Genomic DNA, 18,554 nt, shown 5'->3' with positions numbered 1-18,554 from the left:
AGGAGCAATCCAATGTGGGCTTTCAGGGTGCTAGAGCACCCCCTTAGAACAATTTAGGGATAGCAACGTGGCGTTACTACCCCCTATCATTGCGGCAAAGTCGTCATCGTGGATCAGCTCGGAAGAGACGCTGTATTACCCCGCCGACAATAGACAGCATTTAATGGAGGGGTTGAGCTGTCCGCTTGAAACTACAAAAATTCCACTTCCACAGATACCAGCTGGACTTGTTTAATTTTACGGCACGATTGCAATTGGTCAACCTCGAGCTACAATGGAGGTCACAAAGACTCTTTTGGAAGAAGGCTCTGGTGACGATTATGTTCACAACGGAGACACCGTCCTCATGGGATACACTGGTTGGCTGAAGGACACTTCTCAGCCGGAAAACAAGGGGAACAAGTAAAAAGCATGGCCAAGTTGTGAAATATCTACGTTGCTCACGTTTTATTTCAGATTTGATTCCTCCTATGACCGAAAAGACAAACCAGGATTTTCAACCGAGATTGGTGTTGGTCGAGTTATCAAGGGTATAGTGTATCTGTCGAAGTTAGATGATAGCTGTTATTAATAATTTGTCATAGGTTGGGATGTTGGCGTGGCTGGTATGAAGCTTGGCGAGAAGGCAAGACTTGATATTCCAAGGTAAGCTACGCTGATTTACATCTCCGAAAGCATTATTGACAGAGGTCGGTCACAGCAAGCTTGCTTATGGCTCTAGGGGCTTTGGACAAATCATTCCTGCCAACTCGGACCTTATTTTGTAAGTCTTGATCACCATGGACTGGTAGGAATTTATTCCAGCATCAAGTCTGACAATTTTACAGCGACGTTCAAGTGTTGAAAATTACCCCGGGGAAGCGAATGGCAAGTAGACCTGCCGAACAGTGAAGTTTGGGACCCGACAGATTTTGGACAAGATGGATTAAGATATCAAGACATGTTTGGAATTCAAGACCATGGTGCATAAATGAATGAGGGCAAAGCTGGCTCCTAAGGTCCTTTTGTGATATACTACTGCCATCTGTTTGGGTAATAGCTTGGCACATGTCTGATGTTTAATTATGTAGAGGATTTTGAATCTTTAGGGCAGTGTCAATGAAGAAGAGCATGCTCTATCTTGATTACCAGGTGTTAATCGTTTGCGTCTCGAAGCATTCGCGCGGCTCTCTCTTATTCCGCAATCCAAGCTTCCCCTGCAAATATGGTGGACAGCATATGCAAAACACGGCTATTCTAATTCATGCGTAAAAGACCTCTTCAGTTACCGGACCTGCCGGAAGAAGAAAATCGGCAGGTCTGGTCAATTGCAGCTGAATTGGGCACTATCATCTGCTGTATTTTCTTCGCATAGAGACGTAGGGTAAAAGCTGAAATCGCCAAAGACCGGCGTGTTGGGAGCTTCCATGGCGGTCTGAGAGCTTCCACACCGGGTACCTGCCGGCTGCTATTCGGGCTGCTTCCAACAGCTTCACAGCGCCTAACAGCGCGTCTCTGCCTGGCCAATCGCCGTAATTCGTAGCAAGCAGAGCCCCGCCTCTGTTGCCCCGCCTGGCTTTGCCTGACATGCGACTGCCCCTCTTCTCGGTACATTGTTCCTCGTACTCGTGCCATGACAACGATTGGCCACATTACCTCATCAAAAGAACTGGAGCCTTGTTGGAAGCAGACCAACGCCTTGCCTAAGCAAACGGCCGTGATTCTCGCATCCCCATTACAAACCAAGCATTTGCTGTAACGCCTCTTCTTGCGAGCATCGCCTTGCACTTCTCACGCAACAGAATCTCTCTGGCATAGCATAGCCAACGCCGCACAAAACCCCCCTCAAGCTCTCTCTCTACCTCGTCTGCAGCATCTAGGTGGGGTCTCGCTCGACCTAGGTGCTGGATTACCATATCCAAGATTTCGTCACAGGCCAGCTCCGGAGCGCTGGCGAAGCGAAGGCTCTCCGAAGGGGAGTCGCAACAAGAGAATAAGAGGACCATGGCTGTAGGTTTCTTCTCCTTCTGGCTCCTCTATATCGCGCTGCATGCCTCTTTATCCCCTACGAGAAGTGGCATGGCATGACGTGATATGGCATAAGACCCAAGCTGACCATGATTCGTTTCCAAAGGCCTCCAAGCTCCCTGAGGTCGATCTTGCGACCAGAATGCAAGTCGACGATTCCGTTATCGGGACCACAGACATCGATGAGTCTCTCTACAGCCGACAGCTCTATGTCCTGGGACACGAAGCCATGCGCCGCATGGGCGCCTCCAACATCCTCGTTGTTGGTCTCAAGGGCCTCGGTGTAGAGATTGCGAAGAATATTGCCTTGGCTGGTGTCAAGAGCTTGACTGTCTACGACCCTGCTCCGGTCAAGATTGCGGATCTCTCTGCCCAGTTCTTTTTGACCCCAGAGGATGTTGGCAAGCCCAGGGACGAAGTCACAGCTCCGCGCATCGCAGAACTCAACGCTTATACCCCTGTCAAGGTCCACCAATCTCCTGGGTATGATCAATTATATCTCGATTTGCATAGTAGTAGTTATCTTAGCTAACTATTATTCATCACAGAATTGAGGACAACTTTTCACAGTTCGACAAGTACCAAGTCGTGGTGCTGACCAATTCACCCATCTCGATACAAAAGGCTGTGGGCGATTACTGCCACTCCAAGGGAATCTTCGTCGTTATTGTCGACACATTCGGCCTGTTTGGCTCCATCTTTTGCGATTTTGGCGATAAGTTTACCATTATCGATCCGACCGGCGAGGCCCCCTTGAGCGGTATTGTTGCTGGTATTGACGAAGAGGGTTTGGTGTCGGCACTCGACGAAACCCGACATGGCCTAGAAGATGGTGACTTTGTTACATTTTCCGAAGTTGAAGGCATGGAGAAGATAAACGGCTGCGAGCCCCGCAAGGTTACAGTCAAAGGCCCGTACACTTTCTCTATTGGAGATGTATCAGGCCTCGGACAGTACCTGCGTGGAGGCATCTACCAGCAGGTCAAGATGCCCAAGGTGGTCGATTTCAAAAGCTTCACAGCCGCCCTCAAGGAGCCCGAGTTCCTCATTTCCGACTACGCCAAGTTCGATCGCCCCCAGCAACTCCATCTTGGATTCCAGGCGCTCCACGCATTCCAGGTCGCCAATGGACGACTGCCCAACCCTATGGATGAGAAGGATGCCATTGTAGTCTTGGAGGCTGCCAAGACCTTTGCCGCTGACGAGAAGCTAGAGATCGACATTGACGAGAAGCTTTTGAAAGAGTTGAGTTTCCAGGCTCTTGGTGATCTCAGCCCCATGGCAGCATTCTTTGGTGGTATTGCCGCTCAGGAGGTCCTCAAAGCCGTTTCTGGCAAGTTCAACCCCATCCAGCAGTGGATGTACTTTGACTCACTAGAGTCCCTTCCCACCTCTACCAAGCGAAGCCCAGAGCTTTGCAAGCCAATCGGCAGCCGTTATGATGGTCAGATTGCCGTCTTCGGAACTGAATACCAGGAGAAGATTTCCAACCTCAAGCAGTTCCTCGTCGGCGCTGGCGCCATCGGTTGCGAGATGCTCAAAAACTGGGCAATGATCGGCTTGGGAACGGGTCCCAACGGCAAGATTTACGTGACCGACATGGACTCTATCGAGAAGAGCAACCTCAACCGACAGTTCCTTTTCCGAGCCGCCGATGTTGGCAGCATGAAGAGCGACTGCGCTGCCAAGGCTGTGCAGCGTATGAACCCGGAGTTAGCAGGCCACATTGAGACGCTGCGAGAGCGCGTTAGTCCCGAGACTGAGCACGTCTTCAACGAGGAGTTCTGGCGAAGCCTGGACGGTGTCACCAACGCTCTGGACAATGTAGAAGCGAGAACCTACGTCGACCGACGATGTGTCTTCTTCCGAAAGCCGTTGCTCGAGAGCGGAACTTTGGGTACCAAGGGCAACACACAAGTTGTCCTCCCCCACCTAACAGAGTCTTACTCCTCTTCTCAGGATCCTCCCGAGAAAGAATTCCCCATGTGCACCATTCGAAGCTTCCCCAACAGGATTGAGCACACGATTGCTTGGGCAAAGGAGTACATGTTTGAGAAGTTCTTTGTCAAGTCCCCCCAGACGGTGAACCTCTACCTGACGCAGCCCAATTTCATCGAGGCTACGCTCAAGCAGGGTGGCAACCACAAGGAAACTCTTGAGACGATCCGCAACTATCTAACTACAGAGCGACCTCGGACTTTTGAAGACTGCATTGCGTGGGCCCGCCTTCTCTTTGAGACTGAGTTTGCAAACAAGGTCCAACAGCTTCTGTACAACTTCCCCAAGGACTCAGTCACTTCCGGTGGCACTCCTTTCTGGTCTGGCCCAAAGAGAGCCCCTGATGCACTCAAATTCGACCCCAACAATGCGACTCACTTTGGGTTCATTGTTGCCGCGGCCAACCTCCACGCATTCAACTTCAACATCAAGTCTCCTGGCACTGATAGGTCCATCTATCTGAAGGAACTCGAAAATGTCATTGTGCCTGATTTTGCCCCTGACGCAAACGTCAAGATCCAAGCTGATGACAAGGAGCCCGTAAGTCTTTTTCACCTACCTTCTCAGGCTCTATATCGCACTATTCTAACTCTATATTCAGGATCCAAATGCTAGCACCTTTGATGATACGGATGAGCTTAGTGCCCTCAGCGCAAGTCTTCCATCGGCAAGCACTCTGGCTGGCTTCCAGCTGCAGCCTGTGGAGTTTGAGAAGGACGATGACACCAACCACCACATCGACTTCATCACTGCTTGCAGCAATCTAAGAGCAGAGAACTACAAGATTGAACCTGCCGATCGCCACAAGACCAAGTTCATTGCGGGCAAGATTATCCCAGCCATTGCCACCACCACTGCCCTTGTCACAGGCCTCGTTGTCCTTGAGCTATACAAGATCATCGATGGCAAGGATGATATTGAGCAATTCAAGAACGGCTTCATTAACCTGGCCCTGCCATTCTTTGGATTTAGTGAACCCATTGCCAGTCCCAAGGTGGAGTACAAGGGACCTGACGGCAAGGTCAAGCTGGACAAGATCTGGGATCGATTTGAAGTTGACAACATCACGTTGAAGGAGCTTCTCGATCACTTTGAAGCAAAGGGCCTCAGCATCAGCATGCTCAGCTCTGGCGTCAGCTTGCTGTATGCAAGCTTCTTCCCTCCGTCAAAGTTGAAGGATCGCTATGCCCTGAAGCTCAGCGAGCTGGTGGAGACCATTTCAAAGAAGCCCGTTCCTTCGCACCAGAAGGAGTTGATCTTTGAGATGGTGGCTGAGGATCTAGACGAAGAGGACGTGGAGGTTCCGTACATCAAGGTAAATATTAAATAAGTGGGCTCAGTTTTCGATAGACATGGCGCGGATCACGAGTAGTTACTACAAAATGAGTAGATATTTGAAACAAAATTGAATGTTTTATGGATCATTTTGACGTTGTGCCATCATCCATCGCCGTGCTCTCGTTACCTTTGTGCCTCAGTCGTATTTTTGCATGCTGGCTATGCTCAATTAAGATGGCGATGAGTAAGCCTCGGAAAAGCCGCCGCATTTGAAAAGGCTATTCGATGGATCTCCTGGCGCTGTGCGTCGTTATTCCACCCAGTGAGGTCTGATCCTGCGATGACTAAGGGGGGAGTCATGGCTGAGTGATGCAGGCGCTAATGCTTATAAGGCCTTGTTACGTCACAATTAGAAAGCGCGCTAATAGCTTCCGTATAACGTGTGGATTGGTAAAGGAACAGCTGTTTGCCCGGGACTTTTAGCAATGCTTAAGTCAGAGGACACTATGAAGCAACTGGAAGCGCTAAAGTATAAGCAGAGGGGCTACTGGCGTTTTTCGTAGTGCTGTCAATTAGCAATTAGCCACAGTAGACTGTATATATAGACGTCAAGCTCCTTCACAGCGAGTGAGGGGTATCATTCAGTAAATGAGAGCAGTTCAGCAACAGTTGAAGATCAGAGCCAATAGTGGTATCTTGAACAATTATCACAGGCAATTCACGAGAAGATTGGCATCTCAAGCATTGCCAAAAAGCGGCAGTCCAATTGCAAATACGCAAAGCAGCAATCTTACTCATCACCCCTCTATCTCTACGCAACGTTCATACACACACACTTCACAACAGTCTCTAAACCAAGTCAACATGGTTAGTAGTATTCATGAAGAGCCTTCTACGCCTTTCAACACTCACATACTTGTATGAAAGCAATACTAATTGGTATTTCTTAGGCTACCAAGATTACTGACTGGGCCGACAAGTCTGGCGAGTTCAAGCGACAAGTCAGCTCGTTCCGCAACTGGATCTCTCGTGAGTCCGGTGCTGAGTTTCCCCCTGAGAAGGGGAGGTATCACCTCTACGTCAGCTATGCCTGTCCATGGGCTCACCGCACCTTGATTGCACGGAAGCTCAAGGGACTGGAGGACATCATCTCCTTCTCAGTGGTACACTGGCATCTGGGGCAGGAAGGATGGCGATTCGCCACTAAGGAGGACAAGCCTGAGGACATTCCAGGCGAGAATGTTATCCCCGACCCGCTGCACGACTTTACACACCTGCGCCAGGTATACTTTGCGTCGAACAAGGACTACACTGGGCGATTTACTGTTCCGGTGCTTTATGACAAGAAGACGAACCAGATTGTCAGCAATGAGAGCAGCGAGATCCTCCGTATGCTGGGAACAGAGGTGAGTGTCTGATATCGATCGCAAGGCAGAGACACCTACAAGTGGACAAATGATTGACAAGTTTTACAGTTTGACGACCTGATTGAGGAAAAGTACCGCTCTATTTCCCTGTACCCAGACAGCTTGAAGAGCCAGATCGACGAGGCCAACTCGTGGACTTACGACAACATCAACAACGGCGTCTACAAGGCCGGCTTTGCCACCACCAGCGAAGCCTACGAAAAGGGCGTCACTGGCGTCTTCGAGGCCCTTGACCGCGCAGAGAAGCACCTCGCCTCGCAGACCGATGGCCCCTACTTCTTCGGCAAGAACATCACCGAGACTGACGTGCGGCTGTACGTGACGCTGGCGCGCTTCGACCCGGTGTACGTGCAGCACTTCAAGTGCAACATTCGCGACATCCGCAGCGGCTACCCGCGTCTGCACAAGTGGATGCGCAACCTCTACTGGAACCATGCCGCGTTTAAGGAGACGACGCAGTTTGACCACATCAAGTGGCATTACACGCGGAGCCACACCCAGATCAACCCCCATAGCATTACGCCTTTGGGACCCCTGCCGCATATTTTGCCGCTGGAGGAGGAGGTGGCTGCGGTTGCTGCGGCGAGAGTGTAAACTACGCGAGTGACAAATTGTTTTTTTTTTTCTCTCTTTTTTTTTCCTTTTAACTTGCTGTAAGGATTTTGGTGGGATGGGAAGAAAAGGGTGTGTTGGAGGGGGTTATGACTGGATGGAATTTTTTGGGGGAGAAGAGCGAAAATGCTGGGAGCTGAGGATTGTCTTACCTACCCTAAGATGTGAGAACTTTGTCGTGAATATGAAACCAACGATTTATGCGTCATATAAATCCTTCTGCAACTGCGTGAATTGAGTGGTGTGAAGTTGGCCCAAGTAAATTGATATTGTCTTCTCATTCACTTGAAGTGTTGAGTCACCACATGAATACCGGTTTGTGCTTGTTAGGTACACGTAGTCCGAGTCTAGTCACCTGATGATGCCCAAAGACTTTGGACGTTGGCAGCCAAAGCCACCTTTGTTTGTGATACAAGCTTAATTGAAGGCACCAAACTAGACAACTGGGTTTGTTTAATTCGTTTAAAAGGAGAACTAATTACACACTCAATAACTATTTAATCAGCCATCCTTCCATAGTTTTCACCCGCCAATCTGGCGAAATGCGTGCGCCTTGTTTGGGCAGCTTTCAACGTGCTTCCTTGGGCTTCCAGGCAGCCTGACAGCCCCTCTCCCCTAAACCCCCCCAAACCCCCAAATGAGCAGCGCCTGCCTGCCGCCCGCCACCCGCTGGAAGCCCTACTCCTTGCCACTGAAGACGCTGCTAGCCGCCACTACCACCTGGCAATTTCCCGCCGTGGCTCCTGTCTGCCTGGTCCTTGCTCTCTTGCCGCTCCTAAAAAAGCGTCCCCACCAAAAACGCAATCTGCTCCCATCACCATCATCACCAATTTCCCGAATCAACCAAACAACCGACCTCCTCTCGACCTCCTCGCCGCCTCGCCTCGTCAGCCACAAACAACCCAACAATCCCGAATATCATTCGTATTCGCACAGACTGCAATCAACCTCCCTCTCCTCCTCCCTCGGCGCGCAGCCACCCGTGACGCAGCGTCCTCTTGTTTCCGCCCGACCGCCAAACTCTTTCCCCGCGCACAAACAAAGCCAAACCTCTGTTCTCATAATTGTCTCTTCTACTCGCCTCGTCTTTTTGCGTCCTTTCTAGTTTTGTTCTCCGCCAAATTGTCTCCATCGTTGCATACTTTTGCAGTTGTTGTCCTCCCTTTCTCTTTGTTCCACCTTCTCCTTTCAATTTGCCTCTTAGTGGCAACCCCAGCTGTTTAGCTCCGTGGTCGGCTTCAGCCTCCCCTTCGAAATTGCAAGGCGGCCTTTACAGTTTCTGCTTGTTACAGCTCCTCCACGGCCTCCTCGACTGCTAGACATATACTCGTGCGGCATTCAGACCTTGAAGCTGTGCGCCCAGCTCCTCGATTGACACATATACGCTGCGCTGCATCACCCCGCTACCAGCCGGCTACTCGACCCTCTGGGTCCTTATCTACCATTTGCGGCTCTCGGCCGACCAGCCCTCTTTTTTTGTGACAGGTTCACCACTTTCTTGAGCGATTAGTCGGGATATTCGCCGGATGAGCGTCGCAAATTCCTCGCCTTGATATGGCCGTTCGATACACCGCAGAGCACTTGCTCTTCTTGAGAGACTCGCCGCTATGTTTGAAACCTGAGAAGCTTCCTCCAGCGGAGGAATGGATGGGGTACGTGCAGCTAGAGGGTGAAGATGCTCTTCGAAAGCTTACAATTCACTGACTTCACTTTACGCAGGGCGCCTCCTGAAGTTCGAGTACAAACCAAAACAACCAACGATCGACCTCGGCCCTCTGACAATCCACTCCTCGACCAGAACAATCGCCGTACTGGCATCGGCCATGCCTCGCGGAATAGTACAAGTTGGTCCTATCTTATATGTGAAGTGGGAGTGTTTCTGTGGCGCTAACGATACAAACTATTCAAGACCCTGAAGACATTGTCTTTGCCCCTCCCCGGATGGCATTTGCTTCCTCTGGCCGAGGCAGCAAGACGCTGGAAAGCGACAAGTCGGCCAAGGATATCGACCCGGTAGGCCGTTTTGGCTTGCGCAATCGAAACAGTGAAGCAGACGGAGACCGTCTGCGCGCCCCTAATGCCCTTCGGCGCCGCGGCGAGAACGATTTAGATAGTGATGGGTGGAGTACTGTGAAGCCCCGCAAGAGTTTTGGAGCTGAGGGCGCTGAGCGTTTCCATGGCCGCATGGGTGGCAATTTTCGAGATGAGAAGAAGCCACTGCGAGACAACGACCGTGATGCCACGCGCGACCGTCCGACGAGAGTGGCTGATACTTTGATCAGAGACAAAGATATTGAGAATGACAATCGTACGCGCAATAGCGCTGGCAGAAGCAAAGTCGACTCTTGGCACAAGACAGAGCCAGTAGCAGCAGACTCTCCGGCGATCGAACGAAAAGAACGCGATCGGACAAAGAGCTGGAGAGACCGTGACACTTCTGAAACGACAGATGATCGTGCGAACGGAAGAGGGGCAGCACCCGACAGGCGCTGGGCCCGCGATCGCGAACAGCGCGTGGAACGTGACCCTGAGTGGTTTGATGAGCCCGCCGAAGCTCTCCGCGAAGCACACACACAGCAAGATTTCCAGAAATGGATGGAACAGATGAAAAAGGGCAGAGGAGGCGGAGATGCTGCACCAGCATCAGCCCCTGTACCTGAACCGGCTGCAGAGGCCGAGAGGCCTCATCTTCCCCACCAGCCCATCTCAGCTGTCGAGAATGCCCCCGACAAGTTTTTCCTTGCTTTCGGCGGCCGCCAGAGCTCTCTTGAACCTACCTCCCCACCTAGTGAAGCAAACGAAGCACCTGCTAAGCCCAAGGCTGCGGGCAAATCGTCGAGATTTACCTCCTTCTTTCACCAACCCCAAGATGAACAGCGGACCAGGGCAGAACAGTCGACGAGCGTACCTCCTCAGGCCACTCAGTACCCCCCGGCTTAGGCCCCATCCCTGTACAGCCCCCCCCTCCCGAAGAAGAGAAGCAAGCTTTCCAGCAGCTACTTCTTAAGCTCCAAAAGCAGAGCATGAGTGCTACTCCTCCGGCCCCCTCGCCGTTTGCTCCACCGCCTATGGGAAATCACCTTGATATGGGAAAGAAGAGCAATTTGGCATCTCCAGAGCCATTCCAGCAATATGGCGGAGAGAGAGCCAATGGTATGGGTCGTCCGCCGCCACAACATGTGCAAGAGATTCTTGCCCCTCGGCCACAGCAGCAAACTGCTCGGCCAGATCAGCTTCTCCAAGACCTTGTGGGCCACCATCAACGCATCTCTAGCCAAAGCTCAGGCATTCCTGATCAGGCTCGCAACAATAACAACACTGAGTTCTTGATGAACCTCATGAGAATGGGACCCGGTGCTCCTCCTTTGAGTATGCCTCAGTCCCAGCCTCAGCCGCAGAAGCAGCAAGCACCAATGCTGGAGTCAGACTTTTCACCTAGAGAGAATCGGGGACCACAGCGCCAGATGCGCCCCCAGCCGCCTCCAGGGTTCCCCCTCGAAGAATCTTTCCACAATGCCGAACGTGATTCGCGTCTCGGCCAGCCCACGCAAATTTTGCAACGACCTCCCCCGCCAATGGACCAAATGCCGCCAAATTGGATGGCAAGCGGCGGCCAGATGCCACCACCCCAGCAGCGTGGCCCTATGATGCCCCCTCCTGGATTGCCCGGAGGTTTGAGCCGCAACGTTCCCATGCCGCACATGTTCCCGCCCAACTTCCCCCCTGGCGGTATGCCGCCACCTCCAGAGGCTATGGCTGGTATGCCTCCACGAAACATGCCTCCGCCTCCGCCTGGCTTCTTTAATGGACCGCCTCACGGATTCATGCCTCCTGGACTTGGTGGGTTCAATGGACCTCCGGGACCTCCCGAAGCATTTGGAGGATCCCCCTTTGAGGCCCGTGGCATGCCTCCTGGCGCCGCTGGCCGAGGGGCTGCTTTTGGCCGACCTTAGTATGATGAGGCCCCGAGCTATTGCGATCCATGACTTGATCGGATCATCCGTCAAAAGCACACACTTGGCTTTCCGTGTCGAAACTTTTGTAGTCAAATTAAACGCAAATTTTTTTATTTTATTTATGCTTGCTATGGCTTTTGGAAGCTACAAAGGCTCGAAGTCAAAGGATCCAAAGGGGTAATGGGTCTTGATGACTGCTTTTTTTTTTTCAGCTTTTGTCATATGCAATTTGTCCTGGGAATTGCTTTATGGGGGAAGTAGTCTCGGAGACGAGGAAAAGACTCTCAAGTGCACGGTTTGCTAGTTAAAGGGGATGAAGGGGACGAGGTAATGTCAGTAGCGGGAATGGAAAAAGACGTTGCAAAAATGGACTCTTTCGTAAATGTGGTGAAGATGTGTGATGTATATCGTGTATGATGTCTACGCTGTTATTCTGCTTGTTCTTGGCCAAAGGGAGGCGATGAAGGAAAAGTATTGAGAAGACATTCTTTGGTCTCGGATTGAGATGGGATGAGATTATGAGTCGCTTTGTAACTGCACAATGGAGTCTAGATACTGGCTCTGTGCAAAAGGATCAACCTATTTCAGTCTGCCTCGGCTTGCTGCAATTGAGGTGTTGGTGATTGAATGCTTACAATTGAAGTTACCCAATGCTTACCTACCTACTGGTATACTTGGAAGTTCCTGTATTTTGTGAGAATTCCTAGGGAATACCAAGTTCCAGCAGCTGCTGATTTGGTGTAATACACAATACACGCAGCGTTTTCATGTGAATGTCCGCTTGCAGGTCGCTGCTGCTAGCTGGGCGAATCACTGGCCGCGGAAACCTTATTGAGTGCATGTGCGCAAAGGCCTGGATCTCCTCATTCGGTGCCAAGCCAATTGGGTGCCACCCACTCGATAAATAAAGCGCCTCTCTCCTCTTTTCTCTCCTCAATTACGTGGGTAAAAATAAGAACTTAATCTTCGCTTTAGTCAATCTAATCTACTGCAATTTGACAATGAAGCTCGCTGTGTTCAGCACCAAGCCGTACGATAAGCGGTACATTGAGGCAGCTCGTGACGCTGCGGCTGCGAAGGCCACAGAGTCGCCTGCCAATCGTCCTGCGTCTGCAGATATCGAGGTTGTTTACCATGAATTTGCGCTTGAGGAGGATACTGTGGCACTTGCAAAAGGGGCCGATGCCATCTGCGCTTTCGTGAATGATTCTTTGAGTGCGCCTGTGGTGGAGGCATTGGCTCGGCAGGGCGTGAAGGCTATTCTTCTGCGATGCGCCGGCTTCAATCATGTCGATCTTGTGGCGGCTGAGAAGGCCGGCATCATGGTTGCCAATGTGCCGTCGTATTCGCCCGAGGCGGTTGCTGAGTTTGCGGTTGCGCTGATTCAGACTTTGAATCGGAATACGCATCGGGCGTATAACCGGGCTCGAGAGGGGAATTTCGCGCTGGATGGATTGCTGGGCAGGACGCTGCATGGGAAGACTGTTGGGCTTATAGGCACGGGCAAGATTGGGATTGCGACGGCGCGGATTATGAAGGGCTTTGGGTGTCGGATTTTGGCGTACGATCCGTATCCCTCGCCGGCGTTGGAGGGCATTGGGGAGTATAAGAGCCTGGACGAGGTTCTCCCAGAGTCTGACATTGTCAGCTTGCACTGTCCCCTGATGGACAGCACTCGTCAGATTATCAACGAAACCGCAATCGCCAAGATGAAGCCTGGCGCGATGCTCATCAACACTTCTCGCGGCGGCCTTGTCGACACACGAGCTGTTATCAGGGCCCTCAAGACGCAGCATCTCAGCGGCGTGGCGCTAGACGTGTACGAAGGCGAAGGCGCGCTCTTCTACGACGATCACTCGGGAGAGATTATTCATGATGATGTGTTGATGCGGCTGATGACGTTCCATAATGTGATTGTGACGGGCCATCAGGCGTTTTTCACGCAGGAGGCGTTGAGGGAGATTGCGGACTGCACGTTGAGGAATATCGATGAGTTTGTGGTTACGGGGACGTGTAAGAATTCGTTGACGAAGGATTTGAAGCTGGTGAGGCGGGATTCGCTGCCGGTGAGGGGGGTGTAATGGGTTGGGAGTTGTGGAAGGTAGTTTGGTTTACTTTGTATAAGTTGTTGTGCTTTTTACGATGGGAAGACGGCCGTGTCAAACGGATGAAGGAACATGGTAATAGTCAGGCCTTGGTGCCTCTTGCTAGCTATGCTCAAACAAACAAACAAATTGACACACAAAATCACAAACCCAAATTCGCGATTGTCTCGTTCGTTGATTATTTTGTCGACTTTAGCAGTTTCTCTACTGCCTCGACGTCTTTCTTCAAGTCTCTGAATCCATCTCGAAGTTCGTTGAGCGTAGTGCTTCGCCCTTGGACGCCATGATGAACGTGCCCCCAAGCGTCTCCTAGAGAGCGGAGGCTCTCCATGCATCTCTCGCGCATTTCAACGGGTCCTATAGTAGGGATCTGTTCTTTAGTGATGCTTCTGGTCCCAGAGCGAGGCTGATAAAGATGATCAAAAGCGTGGGCCCCATATTTTCCTTTCTTTGAGAAGCCTTTGGTTCCTGATGGAGACTGACGACGGCTCTCTATGGCGCCGTCCTTCTCTTTGGCTAAGCAGGGTCTGGGCGGTAATCGAGCCCTTGGCGCTTGAGATTTGATGGTGGATGAGGTGTGGGCTGGATCTGCTTTGTCTGAAGAAGAATCCATGTTGGTTAAGAGAGAGTGAAGATGGTAGTTGTCCTGTATGTAGTATTAGCTTGAATTACAGCTGAGTTTGGAGATATTGGGGTAGAGCTGACTGTGTGTGGCTCCTCACTTCTCGATCAGATGGTGATGGATTGTGCGAAATGGTGTGGAAATCAGGAGCGATGGAAGCAGCTCAAATTTAAATAGATTGTTGACAAAAACAAAAAAAGCAATTATGACAGGGGGATGCAGCTTTCAGCTGGCAGGGGGTTACAACGTTTGTGTTTCTGTTTGCCTTGTTTGTGGCGTATTGGAGAGTGACGAATAGCAACACTGAGCCTTGAAAACGGAGATATCGCGTGTGACAGACAGCCAAGGCTCAAATTGGCAGCTGCTCTAGACGCAGGTTGCTTTCCACAGCTCATGCAACATTTGTGCGTTGGCGGATTGAAAAGTGTAAGAGCAGAGAAGACGGAAGCAGGAGCTTTGGAGAGGCCCAAGGCATATGGAACTTTGTTATTCTTCCTGCCAGGTGAAGTTACACAAGGGGCATCTCTCTCTCTCTCTTCTTTCATCATCATCTTCACTTTACTCTACTCCTTCATTTATTTTTTGCTACCTCTTCTGATAATCACAACAGCAAGTGCCATTTACAGCCATGGATAGTTCAAGTTCCGAAGACGACTCAACAGCATCATTCCCTGAGGGCTACACTGCTCCTCGAACCACAGAGCAGCTAATGCAGTACCACAAGGACCACTTAACCTCTGCAAGCGCTGACCCAATCATCCCAATGCATAATATCGAAAAGAGGCTCAGAATGATTGAGCAGATTCAAAAGGGAGGACCAAAAGACTTCCAGTTTACGTACTTTCAACTGGCGTATTTTCTGTTGAGTCCTGAATCGTCTCTTCAAAAAGTCATGGACGACCGATTTCATGGTAACTTCTTGGAAACGCAAATAAAGTATCTGGAAATGTGGCTGCTAGGCAGTAGGCGTCTTTATTCCCTGAATTTTCCCGTTTTGATGACTTCGATTTGCTGATGCAGCATCTAAAGTGATAGATGAGAGTCAATGGAGGGATAATTCACCTCGACATAATGTCGACCCGGATATTTCTCAGCTAAACGAAGAACGCATAGCACAGCTAAAGAGAGGCGAAGAAAATATTCAGCGCAAAAAAGCTGAGAAAGAAAAGGTAATGGATGATATCATTTGCCCGCTAGCTCAGTTCGCATAACGCGAGGCATTAACATATAGATTCAGTGCCTAGTCAGAGATAATTACCGATGCGTCTTCACGCAAGAAGAATCCCCGAAAGTGTATCAGATCTTGCCTTTTGTTGCTAGTTATGGTAACTGGACTTTTATCCAGTTGCTAGACCTCTCTTTATGCCTTTCTGTCGTTCTTGGCCATGAGACTTGGTCAGAGCTGAATGCCTTCGTTTGCATTGGGCCCGACCGCTGCGATAAAAGCTGGAATATGATGAGTTTTGGCTTTGCCTTGCATGTATTGTGGAAGGGCCACTTCTTCGGAATCCAATGTCTCGGGATACTGCCAATCGATCGTCAGGCTTCTGCCATTTGGCTTCAGTTCCATTGGATGCCTAGAAACGGACTCGATCCCAAATGCCGCGCAGAGCCAAATATGGACACTGTCCAAAAAATGCTGCAGATCATTCCCCCAGACAAAAAAGATCTTGTCAAATATTGTCGGAGCCGCATGCATTGTCCACTTGAGACAGGACACATATTTAGTATTCGCATGGGAAAGCAAGCGGCAGTCAACATGAAGCATATGATTGATTTCCGATGGGCCATGGTTAGGATTGCGACAGTCTCTGGTCTTGCCAGGAGTCGGAGCCATTATAAGTGAACAATGATTATAGGGCTATGCGTGGGGGATTTCGAATGATGCAATATATATTCACGCTGGTGCTTCAAAGGCACATGCGTAGTAGCCGTTGGACCTGCAGCCTTTATTACTTGCTATGCTAGTTTACAAAACAAGGGAAATCACGTTAAAAGTTTGATTCCCTTCTAGAAGTGAATGGATTACCATCCTGTCATCAATAAACTATGAACCGGAAACTATTATGTGTAGCATGTGCTAAGATTTCTCATCTCTTCCGTCGCTTTCTCCGTCCAAGACAATTCTCTAGACCATATCTCCGTCGCCATTTAGCATATTCATTGCTTCGATCCTCATTTCCGCAAGCTGAACCAGCCTATTAGCTGTCAAGTGCTTCTCGCTCTCCATGCTGAACAATCTTGCGCTTTTGACCAAGTCTTTGATCTCACGGCCGTTTAGTTCTAGCACCGAGAGTCGATTGTAATCCTTATATCTAACGTTAAATCTCTCCGCACCACCAGCGCGCTTGGCAAATTTCTGCCAGACTTGGCGGCGAGCGTCTGTAGTGAAGTTGCCATATGGTAGGAGGAGGTCGATGCGAGACTGGAAAGCGTAATTGAGGCTGGCAGGGCAGTTGATGGTGAGGGATAGGATAGGATACTCTGGTAGTATTCGAGCTTGCTTAAGAACATGGATACCATCTCGTTGGGTGCTAAAGTATCTTCCTTTCGCGTACCCAGAAATACATCAGCTTCATCTAGTAGCAGTAGAAAGGAGTTTCAAAAATGGCACAACTCAAAAGCGTGGCCGTGTGCCTTTTCAATGTCATTCGTATTAGATCCTAGAGCGCCGATGCTAATATAGAAGAGTGGCATGCGAGCTTTCTTCGCTACAGCTTTGGCTGTGTATGTCTTTCCAACGCCGGCCCTTGTCAGTAACAAAATTATCAAGGTCTGAAGTAGAAATGCTCTTGTTCTCGGCGAATGCCCACGCGAGTGTCCTTGTCCCCTCCGGAGGTAGAAGTAGAAAAAAACCTTTTATAGAAGACCTAGCCCTACCTTACCAAGTCGGAACTCCAGCTTATAATCTAATGTATTTTATTCAAACCAGATTGTCAACTGTGAATTATATCTCGAACCTTTCCAATGGCTTCCAAACGCTCTCGAAAAAGGTTTTGTTAAGGACAATGTTGTCGTCACTCCGTATCTCGTCAAATTCGGCCCCTAAGCAAGTTAGGACGACTTTGGCGAGATTGTTGCCTGCGCGGAAGGCCAAATCAGTGTTGACAGCAGGATCGAGCAGTCCTTTGCGCATGGCCTTGATATCCTGAACTTTGCACTCCTTGAGTAAAGCCGCATCCAGATTGCAAAGTCCTTGCTTCCTCAGCTCCTTCTCATTCTTCTTTCGGGCCTTCAAAGCCTCGGCGCGCGCGGTCCGCAGAAAAGTCTCCTTCAAGGGCCTCCACTTCACAATCTCGTAAAGAACCAACCCAAGGCTGTACACGTCGTAGGTCTTGCGGAAACCTGCATAGCCCTCCTCCAGGCAGTCCGTATGGCGGTAGATGTTGCAACCAGGATCTCGATCCAGTTTCTCACTTGGATGCCCCGCGGCATCTGGGCGAGCCTATGAGAATCCGACGATGTACGGATTGTTCAATGTCCTTGGTGAGTCAGAGAACGCTGAAAAGAAGAGAACGTTGTGGCTTGAGAACGACTTGTGCATCCGGTTCGCCAAATGCATGTAAAAAAGAGCACGGCTGAGCTGGTGGGCGAGCGAAAAGCGGCATGTCAGCGACGGTTTGAAGGTCGATGACAGGAGCTCGTGCAGAGTCCTAGGTGCAGTCGGCGACTCGCTCTCCACTGACCATCTGTACACATACATGTCCCTGGATTTGATCGGTTCGTTGATGATGCCCACACAGTCCAGTGTCCGAAATACAGGATGCTTCGGGGCGTTTAGCAGCATTGCTAAATTAAAAGAAAGGGTCGGTCAGGCTGAGGTGGCGCACGTGAAGAGTCGAGGCGACGACGGTATGTCATGTTTTAATGTCTCTCACTCCTGCTGACTTTCGAGCTGTAACGGTGGTAAAATTTCTCCCGCTGCAGACAGTTTCATGGTAGCTCCTATGCCGGGTGCAACATATGCCGCAGGCATAGATAAGTGCCACTTTGCGGAGATGGAGGAATCGTCAAGGCGCCCGAGCAGCACTGTACGCGTTTCAAGAACCGAAGATGCTGACAGCAGATGTGATGACTATATTGCCATCCACTCTCGTCTGGAGAATAACTCGGCTGACAGCATCTCTATCACTTATGATCACCTGTTCGCTCTACTTACAACACTTGCTGGAGATGTACATCTGAACATCATGGATCGTGGTGAATCTTCCTTCGAGCAACTAGTCAACAACGACATTGGTATTGTTGATGCAGCAACCACACAAATAGGTGAGGGTGGCTCTTTTAGCGTCAGATCATTTACCTTGCCTTCGCCATCTACCAGTCTAGTCTTGAAGAGTGTCCTGCCGGTCCGCGACTTCACAGATAGGGAAGAACAGGCAAGACTTGGGGCCATAATCTTGGAGTTGCGAGCGTTGAGTCATCAGCCGTTGCGTAACCACCGAAATATTGTGAAGTCTCCATCCTTGACATACCCGAAGGAGCCATGCGGTTATTAATTCTAGAACCAGAGTAGGAATGAATCCTTTGTAGCGATAATGCTATATCA

The 18,554-nt window shown here is 50.3% G+C and overlaps 11 protein-coding genes across 11 annotated transcripts; 7 read left to right on the top strand and 4 right to left on the bottom strand.

The window, feature by feature from the left end:
* Positions 1 to 274: 274 nt before the first annotated feature.
* On the top strand, positions 275 to 891 carry TrAFT101_007934 (uncharacterized protein; the record flags this gene model as incomplete). Its single annotated transcript, XM_066128190.1, has 5 exons — positions 275 to 402; positions 457 to 530; positions 585 to 645; positions 701 to 763; positions 828 to 891. 5 exons carry the CDS (start codon positions 275 to 277, stop codon positions 889 to 891), a joined length of 390 nt encoding a protein of 129 aa, XP_065984307.1.
* Positions 892 to 1,637: 746 nt separating this feature from the next.
* UBA1 (E1 ubiquitin-activating protein) lies at positions 1,638 to 5,429 on the top strand. The gene is made up of 4 exons (XM_066128189.1): positions 1,638 to 1,989; positions 2,114 to 2,490; positions 2,556 to 4,545; positions 4,607 to 5,429. Exons 1-4 carry the CDS (start codon positions 1,984 to 1,986, stop codon positions 5,333 to 5,335), a joined length of 3,102 nt encoding a protein of 1,033 aa, XP_065984306.1. The 5' UTR covers positions 1,638 to 1,983; the 3' UTR covers positions 5,336 to 5,429.
* A 303-nt stretch (positions 5,430 to 5,732) lies between these two features.
* Positions 5,733 to 7,554, top strand: TrAFT101_007932 (uncharacterized protein). The gene is made up of 3 exons (XM_066128188.1): positions 5,733 to 6,150; positions 6,234 to 6,689; positions 6,759 to 7,554. The coding sequence occupies exons 1-3, from the start codon at positions 5,932 to 5,934 to the stop codon at positions 7,302 to 7,304; spliced, it is 1,221 nt and encodes a 406-aa protein (XP_065984305.1). The 5' UTR covers positions 5,733 to 5,931; the 3' UTR covers positions 7,305 to 7,554.
* A 1,322-nt stretch (positions 7,555 to 8,876) lies between these two features.
* TrAFT101_007931 (uncharacterized protein) lies at positions 8,877 to 10,262 on the top strand (the record flags this gene model as incomplete). Its single annotated transcript, XM_066128187.1, has 3 exons — positions 8,877 to 8,974; positions 9,042 to 9,166; positions 9,232 to 10,262. 3 exons carry the CDS (start codon positions 8,877 to 8,879, stop codon positions 10,260 to 10,262), a joined length of 1,254 nt encoding a protein of 417 aa, XP_065984304.1.
* Positions 10,263 to 10,345: 83 nt separating this feature from the next.
* Positions 10,346 to 11,275, top strand: TrAFT101_007930 (uncharacterized protein; the record flags this gene model as incomplete). The annotated part of the gene is made up of 1 exon (XM_066128186.1): positions 10,346 to 11,275. One exon carries the CDS (start codon positions 10,346 to 10,348, stop codon positions 11,273 to 11,275), a length of 930 nt encoding a protein of 309 aa, XP_065984303.1.
* A 1,004-nt stretch (positions 11,276 to 12,279) lies between these two features.
* TrAFT101_007929 (uncharacterized protein) lies at positions 12,280 to 13,359 on the top strand (the record flags this gene model as incomplete). The annotated part of the gene is made up of 1 exon (XM_024908397.2): positions 12,280 to 13,359. The coding sequence occupies one exon, from the start codon at positions 12,280 to 12,282 to the stop codon at positions 13,357 to 13,359; it is 1,080 nt and encodes a 359-aa protein (XP_024758956.1).
* Positions 13,360 to 13,561: 202 nt separating this feature from the next.
* On the bottom strand, positions 13,562 to 14,915 carry TrAFT101_007928 (uncharacterized protein; the record flags this gene model as incomplete). The annotated part of the gene is made up of 2 exons (XM_066128185.1): positions 13,562 to 14,029; positions 14,847 to 14,915. The coding sequence occupies 2 exons, from the start codon at positions 14,913 to 14,915 to the stop codon at positions 13,562 to 13,564; spliced, it is 537 nt and encodes a 178-aa protein (XP_065984302.1).
* A 1,218-nt stretch (positions 14,916 to 16,133) lies between these two features.
* Positions 16,134 to 16,702, bottom strand: TrAFT101_007927 (uncharacterized protein; the record flags this gene model as incomplete). The annotated part of the gene is made up of 2 exons (XM_066128184.1): positions 16,134 to 16,548; positions 16,620 to 16,702. The coding sequence occupies 2 exons, from the start codon at positions 16,700 to 16,702 to the stop codon at positions 16,134 to 16,136; spliced, it is 498 nt and encodes a 165-aa protein (XP_065984301.1).
* A 250-nt stretch (positions 16,703 to 16,952) lies between these two features.
* On the bottom strand, positions 16,953 to 17,141 carry TrAFT101_007926 (uncharacterized protein; the record flags this gene model as incomplete). The annotated part of the gene is made up of 1 exon (XM_066128183.1): positions 16,953 to 17,141. One exon carries the CDS (start codon positions 17,139 to 17,141, stop codon positions 16,953 to 16,955), a length of 189 nt encoding a protein of 62 aa, XP_065984300.1.
* A 309-nt stretch (positions 17,142 to 17,450) lies between these two features.
* TrAFT101_007925 (uncharacterized protein) lies at positions 17,451 to 17,792 on the bottom strand (the record flags this gene model as incomplete). The annotated part of the gene is made up of 1 exon (XM_024905951.2): positions 17,451 to 17,792. The coding sequence occupies one exon, from the start codon at positions 17,790 to 17,792 to the stop codon at positions 17,451 to 17,453; it is 342 nt and encodes a 113-aa protein (XP_024758959.1).
* A 160-nt stretch (positions 17,793 to 17,952) lies between these two features.
* On the top strand, positions 17,953 to 18,504 carry TrAFT101_007924 (uncharacterized protein; the record flags this gene model as incomplete). Its single annotated transcript, XM_066128182.1, has 1 exon — positions 17,953 to 18,504. One exon carries the CDS (start codon positions 17,953 to 17,955, stop codon positions 18,502 to 18,504), a length of 552 nt encoding a protein of 183 aa, XP_065984299.1.
* Between the last annotated feature and the right edge of the window lie 50 nt (positions 18,505 to 18,554).

The sequence above is a fragment of the Trichoderma asperellum genome, chromosome 4, assembly GCF_020647865.1.
Source record: "Trichoderma asperellum chromosome 4, complete sequence".
In the NCBI taxonomy this organism is placed as follows: domain Eukaryota; kingdom Fungi; phylum Ascomycota; class Sordariomycetes; order Hypocreales; family Hypocreaceae; genus Trichoderma; species Trichoderma asperellum.
This window is presented reverse-complemented; position numbering and strand designations above follow the sequence as displayed.

Excerpts from the sequence above, each read along its gene's own strand:
- UBA1 (XM_066128189.1), top strand. Across the intron at positions 2,491-2,555 it reads AAGGTCCACCAATCTCCTGG|AATTGAGGACAACTTTTCAC; the intron begins GTATGATCAATT and ends TATTCATCACAG. Across the intron at positions 4,546-4,606 it reads AAGCTGATGACAAGGAGCCC|GATCCAAATGCTAGCACCTT; the intron begins GTAAGTCTTTTT and ends CTCTATATTCAG.
- TrAFT101_007932 (XM_066128188.1), top strand. The coding sequence starts at position 5,932 with ATGAGAGCAGTTCAGCAACAGTTGAAGATCAGAGCCAATAGTGGTATC. Across the intron at positions 6,151-6,233 it reads CTCTAAACCAAGTCAACATG|GCTACCAAGATTACTGACTG; the intron begins GTTAGTAGTATT and ends GGTATTTCTTAG. Across the intron at positions 6,690-6,758 it reads TCCGTATGCTGGGAACAGAG|TTTGACGACCTGATTGAGGA; the intron begins GTGAGTGTCTGA and ends CAAGTTTTACAG.